We start from the raw sequence: 12056 nt of genomic DNA on the forward strand, positions 1-12056 counted from the left end.
ACCTCCTAAATTTCATGCTGAGTTTCAAACCATGGCTTTTATAATGGCCAGCACTGCACTAGTTTTTAAACTCTATCCCCCTGCAGATAAACCTTGACATATTCCATATTCAGTTGCAGATTTTTTGTCTGTGACTGCTTTTGGTGCCTTAAATCAGGTCTTAATTACTGGTTATATTTAAGCTCACCAGGCTCATGGTGAGCTTTTGTGACACCCTTTGTCTGTTGTTCACCGTACTACATCATATTGGTATAGTGAAACAGAAAGTACATTTAAGAAGTCATAGTTTGACACACTTTGTCCGAGCAATAGTTTTATTGATATCTTATCAAAAGGTCAAAAAAGGTTCTGGTCAGTGAAAAACATGACCTCAAGGCAGCTTTTTTAACTATGGCTAGAGTGAAAACTTGTGGACTAAAAGTACTATATGTTACCCTATCATCATAACACTTGCTCAGAACATTTGTTCTTATTAAATGTTGGCTGAGTTTAAAAGTGGTTCTTGTCCATTGAAAGATTGTCTATGGGGTGTTTTTTTCTTACATGGCTATAGTGACAACTTGTGAATGCACTAAAAGCCACATTATTTTCCCAATTAGACATGCTAGGAACAATTCCTCTAAGGATCGATGGGCATATTTAGAAAATGGTTCAGTTTCATTAAAAAACGGTTGGCATTGGGATTGCAGTTGTCATTATATGGCATTATTGAGGCATTAAACCAGCTTATAACAGTTAATATGTTTATTTTGGTTTCAGTGAGTGTAGCCTTAAGGTCTTTTGCATTTTTATTTCTTTTTCTTTTGAACTTTTTAGCTCACCTGGGCACAATGTACTCATGGTGAGCTTTTGTGATGGCCTTTTGTCCGTCATGCCTCATCAACATGTGCCTTGTTAACAGTCTAGAGGCCACATTTATTGTCCCATCTTCATGAAATTTGTTCAGAAGATTTGTGCCAATCATAACTTGGATGAGTTGGAAAATGGCAGCGGGGCATTTTTCCTTAAAAAGCTATTGTAAAATCTTGTTAACGCTTTAGAGGCCACATTTATTGTCTGATCATCATGAAATTTGGTTAGAAGATTTGTCCAAATATCCTGGACTAGTTCGAAAATGTTTCCGGTTGGTTGCAAAATATGGCCGCCAGGGGGCGCCGCATTTTTTCTCATATTGCAATGTATGGCTATGTACCTTGTTAACACTCTAGAGGCCACATTTATTGTCTGATCTTCATGAAACTTGGTCAGAAGATTTTACCAAATGATATCTTGGACGAGTTCAAAAATGGCTTAGGTTGGTTCAAAACATGGCCACCAGGGGCGGGGCATTTTTCCTAATATGGCTATATATTGAAAACTTGTTAACACTCTTAGTCACATTAATAGTCCATTCATCATGAAACTTTGTTAGAATATTTTTTGTAATGATATCTTGAATGAGTTCGAAAATGGATGTGGTCTGTTGAAAAACATGGTCCCTAGGGGGCAGGGCATTTTTCCTAATATGGCTATAGTAAAACCTTGTTAACTCATTTATAGTCCAATCAACATGAAACTTGGTCAGAAGATTTGTCCAAATGATTTCTTGAAGGAGTTCAAAAATTGCTCTGGTTGGGTGAAAAACATGGCCACCAGGGGGCGGGACATTTTTACTCATATTGTTAGCTCATCTATTTTTTGAAAAAAAATTATGAGCTATTGTCATCACCTTGGCGTCGGCTTCTGCGTCGGCGTCCGGTTAAGTTTTGCGTTTAGGTCCACTTTTCTCAGAAAGTATCAATGCTATTGCATTCAAACTTGGTACACTTACTTACTATCATGAGGGGACTGGGCAGGCAAAGTTAGATAACTCTGGCGTGCATTTTGACTGAATTATGTGCCCTTTTTATACTTAGAAAATTGAAAATTTTGGTTAAGTTTTGCATTTAGGTCCACTTTTTTCAGAAAGTATCAATGCTATTGCATTCAAACTTGGTACACTTACTTACTATCATGAGGGGACTGGGCACGCAAAGTTAGATAACTCTGGCGTGCATTTTGACAGAATTATGTGCCCTTTTTATACTTAGAAAATTGAAAATTTTGGTTAAGTTTTGTGTTTAGGTCTATTTTATTCCTTAAGTATCAAAGCTATTGCTTTCATACTTGCAACACTTACTAACTATCGTAAGGGGACTGTGCAGGCAAAGTTATGTAACTGTGACTGGCATTTGGACGGAATTATGGGCCCTTTATACTTAGAAAATTGAAAGTTTGGTTAAGTTTTGTGTTTTGGTCCACTTTACCCCTAAAGTATCATAGATATTGCTTTCATACTTGGAACACTCGCAAACTATCATAAGGGTACAGTAAAAGGACAAGTTGCATAACTCTGGATGTCATTTTTACGGAATTATGGCCCTTTTTTGACTTAGTAACTTTGAATATATGGTTAAATTTTTTGTTTCAATCCACTTTACTTCTTAAGTATCAAGGCTATTGCTTTCAAACTTCAAATACTTTCATGCTATCATGAGGTTACTGTACCTGGCAAGTTGAATTTTACCTTGACCTTTGAATGACCTTGACTCTCAAGGTCAAATTATTAAATTTCGCTAAAATTGCCATAACTTCTTTATTTATGATTAGATTTGATTGATACTTTGACAAAACTACTCTTACCTGACATACCACAATAGACTCCACCCAAACCATCACCCGTGCCCCCCCCGAACCCCCCCGATTTTATAATATTTCTGTATTTTTTATTTTTTTTAAGATCAACTCACAAATGACCACCACACCCTCACACTATACCACCCCACCCCCTCCCCAATTTTTTTTTTAAACGGTTAAAAAACAAAACTATTTATTTTGATTATTTTATGTTTGAAATACCATCCAACCATCGCACCCAAGAATCCCCCCCTCCCCCCACCCGAACCCCCCCCCCCCTAATTTTTTTTTTTTTTTTTTTTTTTTTTTAAGATCATCTCACAAATTACCACCACACCCTCACACTATACCCTCCCACCTCACCCCCCCCCCCCCAATTTTTTTTTTTTTTGAAACGGTTAAAAAACACAAATATTTATTTTTATTATTTTATGTTTGAAATACCGTCCAACCATCGCACCCAAGAATCCCCACCCCACATTTATTGTCAATCATCATGAAACTTGGTCAGATAATTTTTCCCAATGATATCATATTCAAGTACAAAAATGGTTCTGGTTGGTTGAAAAACATGGCCACCAGGGGACCGGGCATTTTTCCTTATATGGCTTTAGTAAAAGCTTGTTGACACCCTAAGTCACATTTATTGTCCAATCTTCATGAACTTTGGTTTGAACATTTGTTTTAATATTATCTCAGATGAGTTCAAAAATGGTTCCAATCTGTGGAAAAACATGACTGCCAGGGGGCGGAGAATTTATCCTTATATTGCTATACTAAAACATTGTTAGCACTCTATTAATCGTTACATTTATAGTTCACTCTATGAAACTTGGTCAGAACATTTCTGCTTATGATACCTTGGGCTGCACAGATCAGGTCTATTTCTTTGTATCTCAGATGAGCGACTTTGGGCCTTTCAGGCCCTCTTGTTTATTGTAGTGTTCTATGTTTTCAATTCAAACCTGATCATTTCACTTTATTTATCTTTAGGATTTTACATCTTATACTCCTCCACATTTTTATTCAAATTTTGCCCTTGTTAAAAAAATGGCAACACCTCAAGGGTCTTTACATATCTAACATGACAAACGTTCAGTGAATTACTACCTGTACATATCTAACATTACAAACGTTCAGTGAATTACTACTTGTACATATCTAACATGACAAACGTTCAGTGAATGACTAGCTTTACATAATAATCTAACATGACAAATGTTCAGTAAATGGCCAGCTTTACACATCTAACATTACAAACGTTCAGTGAATGGCCAGCTTTACATATCTAACATGACAAATGTTCAGTGAATGACTAGCTTTACATATCTAACATGACAAACGTTCAGTGAATTACTACCTTTACATATCTAACAAGACAAACATTCAGTGAATGACTAGCTTTACATATCTAACATGACAAACGTTCAGTGAATTACTACCTGTACATATCTAACATTACAAACGTTCAGTGAATGGCCAGCTTAACATATCTAACATGACAAACATTCAGTGAATTACTACCTTTACATATCTAACATGACAAACGTTCAGTGAATGACTAGCTTTACATATCTAACATGACAAACGTTCAGTGAATGACTAGCTTTACATATCTAACATGACAAACGTTCAGTGAATTACTACCTTTACATATCTAACAAGACAAACATTCAGTGAATGACTAGCTTTACATATCTAACATGACAAACATTCAGTGAATGACTACCTCTACATATCTAACAAGTCAAACATTCAGTGAATGACTAGCTTTACATATCTAACAAGACAAACGTTCAGTGAATTACTACCTTTACATATCTAACAAGTCAAACATTCAGTGAATGACTAGCTTTACATATCTAACAAGACAAACATTCAGTGAATGACTAGCTTTACATACCGTATCTAACTTGACAAACTTTTAGGATTCCACTATATTTTATCCTACTAAAAATTCAGAGCTTATGTTGATTTCGGTCATTTACACCCTGCAATATTCATGGAAAATCATACACAATTTACTCTGAAGTCATCAGAATTTATCAACTTCTTTGCAAAATTAACCCTTGTAATTGTTAAACTAAATCATTCCTGATTCAAGAATATATCAATAACTACTCTTGAAATGTCTCATGGTTTCATATCTGTTTTGTATATGTTGCAGGGTATCACAGTGGATGAGCGAAGGATTGGTGAGATTAACAAGCTGGCTGACAAGCTGATCCAGCAAGGCCGCACGGACACCAGCGCTGTGGAGGAGCGCAGGCACACTATGAACAAGGCGTAAGTCTGAGCCACACCCAAGGGCTCATTTAACCCAGTAAAGTGATCAGTTTAAACAAGTGAATGTTAGAATTGATAATGATATTGAGTTTTCAGTCGAGAAAGGTTGTAAATATTTCTTAGAAGAAACCAATATAAAGCAGTCAAAGTTAACAAGTGAATGATGAAATTAAGAGATTTTTTCTTCCAGTTGGCAAGACCTGCAAGGGGCCCTAGACACATACAAGAAGGATCTGGCGGCAGCCCTGGAGGTGCATTCATTCAACCGTGACGCTGACGACATTGAAGACCGAATCAACGAGAAGATGGTGCTACTGTCTACAGAAGACCTTGGCAGGGACCTGGAGGCAGTGGAGACTCTACAGAGGAAACAAGAGGCAATAGAGCGGGACATGACTGCACTGCAGAACCAGCTAGAGGTAAGGAAACAAGAGGCAATAGAGCGGGACATGACTGCACTGCAGAACCAGCTAGAGGTAAGGAAACAAGAGGCAATAGAGCGGGACATGACTGCACTGCAGAACCAGCTTGAGGTAAGGAAACAAGAGGCAATAGAGCAGGACATGACTGCACTGCAGAACCAGCTAGAGGTAAGGAAACAGGAGGTAATAGAGCGGGACATGACTGCACTGCAGGACCAGCTAGAGGTAAGGAAACAGGAGGCAATAGAGCGGGACATGACTGCACTGCAGAACCAGCTAGAGGTAAGGAAACAAGAGGCAATAGAGCGGGACATGACTGCACTGCAGAACCAGCTAGAGGTAAGGAAACAAGAGGCAATAGAGCGGGACATGACTGCACTGCAGAACCAGCTAGAGGTAAGGAAACAGGAAGCAATAGAGCGGGACATGACTGCACTGCAGAACCAGCTAGAGGTAAGGAAACAGGAGGTAATAGAGCCGGACATGACTGCACTGGAGAACCAGCTAGAGGTAATGAAATGGGAGATTCATTTAGAAAGCATTGTTGTGAAAAGACGTTTATCTTGTAAATGGCAAAGATCTTTTACATGCCTCCATTCTGCAAATGCTGGATTTATTGGATAGCATATGTTGGTTTGTTAGACTGTTTTTATGACTGGCATCCTAGTTCCTGTCTTCCCATGTTAACCAACATTTTGACCTTGTTTTAGAACATGCCATTCCAGCAGTGGAGTCATGTCGATTTTGACTTAAGTAAATTGTTATTTGTCTGTTTTGCCTATTTCAACAGTTGGAAACAATCTTTCCTTAAGTTCAACTGTTTTATACTCTCTTCTGGAATCTTGACATTTTAGAGTAAATACATTTACTAGATGGTGAATTCAATCAAAATGGTTGGCTCTTCAAAGTGTATTATGCTAGATATTATTATTTATTAAGACTTTGATGTTTTATTACAGTTTATTTATTGGAATATAATAGTAGATTGATATAAATCTTGAACTTATCACAATACCCGTTGACCTGATTTTTTTTACAGAAACTGGAGCTGTTGTCCAGCAAGCTGTGTCAGAAGTACCCAGACCGGATTGGGGACATCACATTCAAGCAAAATGAAGCTGAGAACAACTGGGAGAAGTTAGAGGAGCTGGCAGACCAGAGAAAGGCCAAGCTAGCAGAGTCATACCAGCTACAGAAGTTCCTGGCCGACGCACAGGAACTGGTAGGAGTCACTGTTACCTCAGGAAATCTATCTTATATATTAGAAAGCATTACTTGGTATCACATGTTTTATTTACTAGTTTGAAGAAGATATATTTATTATAACATTAGTTGTCATTTTCATTGAAGAGCTTCTGGCAAGCTTTCTTACAAACATCTTTGAAAAGATTAGGAAAATATTCTATGGAATGAAGACTCAGATTTTTGGCTCATTTGAGTGCAAAGTGATGTAATGTGGGTTTTAAATGTTCGTTCTAGAGGCCACATTTATTACGTATAATTGATGTAATTTTATCAGAATTTGTATATTGACAGTATCTAGGCCAAGTTCAAATCTTATGTTAACTAGTTCACTTGTTAAAGTCTTCAACAATTGATGCATTTAACTGAGGTGAGTTCGTCAGGGCAATTTGAGAAACATCATAGCCTTATTGTGTCATCTCCTTAAATGACATAAAGTCTGTTTTTACCAAAACAAGGGTTGATAAATCCTGAGTTTTAATGTCATAAATACTGACCTGCTATCTCTTAATCTTTCTCCTTTTCAAGGGGAATTAACTCATCTGGAATTTTAACTGGGAATCTGCCACCTCTATACCGTAACACAGGCCAGGTTAAACATCGTGCAACGCAACCTAGCCAAAAATCGGTAACCAACCCTCAATATTCTTTCCGGATCGACCAGGTGTATACGTGTCTTTTACGGCTCTGAATTTAAAATTGTTTTTCGATTTATTTCACTTGGTTGATTGGGGTTTTGAATAGATAAATTGTGTTATTTATCTTTTTATTTCTCATTCGGATTAATTTGTGTGGATTTAATGGATTTTGTTTCATTTGTAAAAGGTAAGCCATGCTTGTTTTTATCGAACAATTGTTTATTTCTACCATGCTGGGTGTTTTCAGGCGCGAACGACCACGTGCAAAACGTGCTCTTCTAATACATTGCTAGAACGTGCAAAGCATGTTCTTCTAATGTGTTACGAGATCGTGCAAAGCGTGTTCTTCTATTGACAGATTGTTTATCATTTGCCATTGTGTGCAATAATGATTTTAACGTATGACAATCTAATTGATCGTCATTTTATTTTTCATCTGTTTTGAATTAAACTTTTGTTTAATTTATGATCTACGGCAGTATTATTATAATTTTCATTATGGTCAAATAATGATTTTATGTGCCGTATGATAATCTGGTCTGTGACCAGTTTATGGTTGAATATGTTTTGCTCGTGTTTTTCATATATTCGACTACATGATGGTTGCAGAAACAAGAGTGGATAAATACCCAGTGACTTCGCAGACTATGGATGACAAGTTGCAGCATCAGTCACCGGGTATCGGGCACGATGGCGACCGTACTATGCTAAGTCTCTTAGAAAGTCGGTCAACATCAGACCATATGGCGACACCCGTCAGCCGGTCTTTGCCCGATGGCATTGGTCAAGGAAATCGACCAATGCCGGACCATTTGGCATCCACCATACGGTCATTATCCGGTGACAACACTGGTCATGATATGACCGGTACGTCACTGGGGACGTTGATCACGGACCTTCGGCTCTGCATTGATCGACGTCTGACCGGCCGGTCCGTTCACCGGTCCGGTCATGATATGACCGGCCGGTCCGGTCATGATATGACCGGCCGGTCACCGGTCCGGTTGTATAACCTGTCCGGTCATTGATCACCGGTCAACAGCCGGTCCGGTCATTGATCACCGGTCAACAGCCGGTCCGGTCATGTTACGGGTCACCGATCAGGTCCGGTCATTGATCACCGGTCCGGTCATTGATAACCGGTCCGGTCACCGGTCAACAGTCATCAGTTAGGCCTGTCACCGAAAGCACCAGTAACCGGTCAAGAAGAAGAACTCGGTCTTCATCATTGGATTATTATTCTTCCTCCTGTTCGTCGTCGAATGCATCGTCTTCATCAAGGAGTAGACATCGGACACGCTCTTCTTCGTCGAGCAGTTCTCATCGTCGCGGCTCTCGTAGGCGATCACGTTGTCACTCACGGAGACGGTATTCTAGAAGATCTCGGTCTCATCGCAGCCGATCCACATCTCGACATCGCAGCCGAACCAGATCTCGACATTGCAGGAATTGAGGACGTCGTCAACCTTCAAGTAGACATCATCGGACTTCATTGAGCACAACAGGATAGTTATCGAACATACCTCTTCTTCATTGAGCAGTTCTCGATGTTGATACACTCGTAAGCGATCACGTCAACGCTCATGGAGACAATATTGTAAGAGACAATATTTCCAGCGTAGCCGAACAATATTTCGGCATCGCAGTTATATGGGATGTCGCCACTTCTCACGAAGGCGTTAATGAACCTACTGGTCATATCGACATTCTCCATTTTATTCCTTTAGGAATTTCATGTCTCCATTCCACGTGTGATGGTTTTTCTTATGGCATCCACACATGTTGCAGTCACCGAGCCATATTTGCATACGAACACTAGTTCGTTTAACTTTCAGGCTTCGGGATTAAGTGTTTATTTCTCCACTACGACTACAAGGACACTTTATGCCTATTAATACTGATAATCTACCGTTGTTTTCCGGTAAACATTATCAGAGGACTTCGTGGATGGTCATTCTTCTGCACCAGATATTTCCATTCTGACGCAGTTATATTATACCGGTCCGGTCCGATCACCGGACATCGGTCACCATTCATCGGTCATATCACTGGTCACCGGTCAGAATAAGTAGTCGTTCATCATCAGAAGACTATTCTTCCTCCTCTTCTTCGTCATCAAATGAATCTTCATCGTCTGCTTTAGTGATGTCTCATCGCCATCGGATTGGATTTTTGGCACGATCTTCTTTTCCGAGCAATGCTTGACATAGATATCAGACCATAAGGATTCCACCATTTTTGGGTCTTTAACTGGTAACGTCACCGGTCATATTATGACTTGTCTGTTCACTCACCTGGCTACAGTTACCGGTCATTGACCGGTCCGGTTCGGTCACCAGTTACCAATCACCGGTATTCCACTGTGTTTTCATCGGTCAATTTTTTAGTATCACGGGTATCGTCAACATTACCTAGTTGTATACCCCTGGCTATGATTGTATTGAATACTATATTTTATGGATTCAACAATCTACATGACATTTTGTGTTTTTCAATACTGATGTTCTACTGGCGACGGTTGGTTACCAAATCATCTCCGCTGACTTGGTGTATGGTTGATTTTCCTGACCAGCTATCCATTCTGGTGCTGGTTATGACCTACTAATACTAGAAGATTATGAAATACCTATATCTGTTATTTCTACTTCTATCTCAACCGGCTACATGCAGACTACTGGTGTTGCAGATAGATCGGCTGAAGCGGGCTCGGAGTCTAGCATTGAGGTGGAACATTACTATTTGACCTCTATTAATTTATGTTCGAGACCCAAAGGATGAAATGTTTTAACCGCCTTTACCTGTCGGCCACAGACTTTGCAGTCAGTGTCACGGAACAGTTGGGACACATAAGTGACACTAGCAGGATTAGCAAGACGACATTTCGTATCGACTAATGCTTTTCTATTGCTCCTACGACAGTGCATATTTTCAAGCTACTGGAATCAACAAGAGTTCTGATACATAGGATTGCGCATGGCGGCTACAGTCTTGTAGATGGCTTGGGAGCTATTGAACTCAGATCTTAGATGCTAGGATCTGGAGGGACCTCATCTTAAAGTTCTTCTTCTATTACACTTCTGGCCATAACAGGCCGTCTTCCTATAACTGGTCGTATTCCTTTCGGAATTCGTCCCGGTTAGGAGTCTTGAAGTAAATGGATTATTCAAGTCAGAATTGAAGACTTCCAAACATTCTACCGGCAAAGGTGGACCCCCTTAAGGTTACTCCTAGGGTTTTCACCTTTTTCTGCCATCACACCTCCGATCCCGGAGGTACCACTGTCAATCATATTTCCGTACTTCGCAAATCGACTTCACGACCTGTATTCTTCAGGCTTTTAAAGGCGCCTTTTATTGGTTCAACAAGAGGCTATATACTGTAAATAGGTCATAAACTTATAAGTTTTAAACACTGTCCTATTCTACCAATGTTCAAGTGTGTTGGGATTGGGAAAGTTCGGCTTGCCGTGTTTTCTTTCCCCACCCATCCTTGACTAATGGTTCCAGCCACCAGTCGGTATTTACCGGTCCGGTCACCGGTCTTTCTGCTGTGACGTTTTTTCTTACGTTCGTTTCAGCTTTATTTTTAAGTAAATTGTTTTAATCTCGGGATAATTCAATGACACAGATTTCCATCTTTTTGTCATTATTTACCACTATTCAGTGGTGTTTAGATTATCTTGGCAAGAATATAGTTTATTCTACCACAACCTTCCTTACATCTTATACAGATGTGAGCAGAGAAGGTTAGGGACGATCACATAGAACAACGAATCTTGATTTTCTCAATTATGTGGTATCCTAATGAATATCACCTGCACATCTACATCTTGAAAGCGAAAATTCTTTTTAGCTGTTTTTCATTTACAACACATTTTTATGATTCCTTAGTGATGGTTTCAAATATCACAGATCGGTCGTGGTTTACTTACAGACACGGAGGTGATCATATTATCACTCCTTGTATCTGGAAATCAGGAACTTATTCGTTCTTTGCAAGTACAACAAATTTTCTCTATCGTCTTACACATACCAGCTCGTCTTAATGCCCTGTTGGACGTTTTGTCTTGCAGTTGTTTCTGTCAAATTATTTTTCCGTTGGGTTCAAATAAATGATTGCGCATGCGCGGCAGTGATTTTGCAATGGCGTACAAAAATTGATGCATAGTATATCCAAAAACGTTGTTTATCATCTAATGCTAGTAATGAGCGTTATGCGATCGTAGATCGCAGATATACCGGTATGCTGAACAACGTCAATAATGCAGTTCACAGAAATCGATACAGCAGGGTGTGCGATTGTTATACATTCGTCCACTTGACATAAACTGGAATATCTTGCCTTCTTGGTGAGTTTTTGGAATAACTGAGTTTTTGCCATAATTTCATGCAATATACTTAATGAACCATGGGATTATGGTTCTACGACCTTTTAAGTCTCCTGTACAATTATTTTCAGGAAACTTCTTCACAGGTCAAATATCATATCTCAGAGAGACATATTTTTACTGATCCAAACATGTGCCACTACATGTCTGGCCATTATTTAGTTATCTCTACAGAAGAACGTTTTTCTGTTAGAGTTTCAATCCTTGTTACTTGTGCAAGGATAATTCCATCAGAACTGTATAAAGGTTCTATGGAAATTCTTTTTTGACTGGGTATTAGAGAGCATAGTTATTACCTTAATCACTCTGCTAGATACATAGAGGTTTTTCTCATCTTTTTCTTGATGATAAGAAATGTGTTCTTTTCTTCATCAAAGGATAGAGATTATGCTTTCTTATACCTAGTTTTGTGTAAGTCATCACAAC

At 39.1% G+C, this 12056-nt stretch overlaps 1 protein-coding gene across 9 annotated transcripts in view; it reads left to right on the forward strand.

The window, feature by feature from the left end:
- Positions 1-12056, forward strand: part of LOC127870809 (spectrin beta chain-like) — a 238232-nt gene that overhangs the window by 156670 nt on the left and 69506 nt on the right. For all 9 annotated transcript variants that reach the window (XM_052413328.1, XM_052413321.1, XM_052413325.1 and 6 more), the window contains 3 exons: positions 4823-4941; positions 5132-5360; positions 6403-6585. In XM_052413328.1, the coding sequence (XP_052269288.1) occupies positions 4823-4941; positions 5132-5360; positions 6403-6585 (531 nt within the window). The remainder of the gene's footprint in view (positions 1-4822; positions 4942-5131; positions 5361-6402; positions 6586-12056) is intronic.

The sequence above is a fragment of the Dreissena polymorpha genome, chromosome 3, assembly GCF_020536995.1.
Source record: "Dreissena polymorpha isolate Duluth1 chromosome 3, UMN_Dpol_1.0, whole genome shotgun sequence".
NCBI lineage: Eukaryota > Metazoa > Mollusca > Bivalvia > Myida > Dreissenidae > Dreissena > Dreissena polymorpha.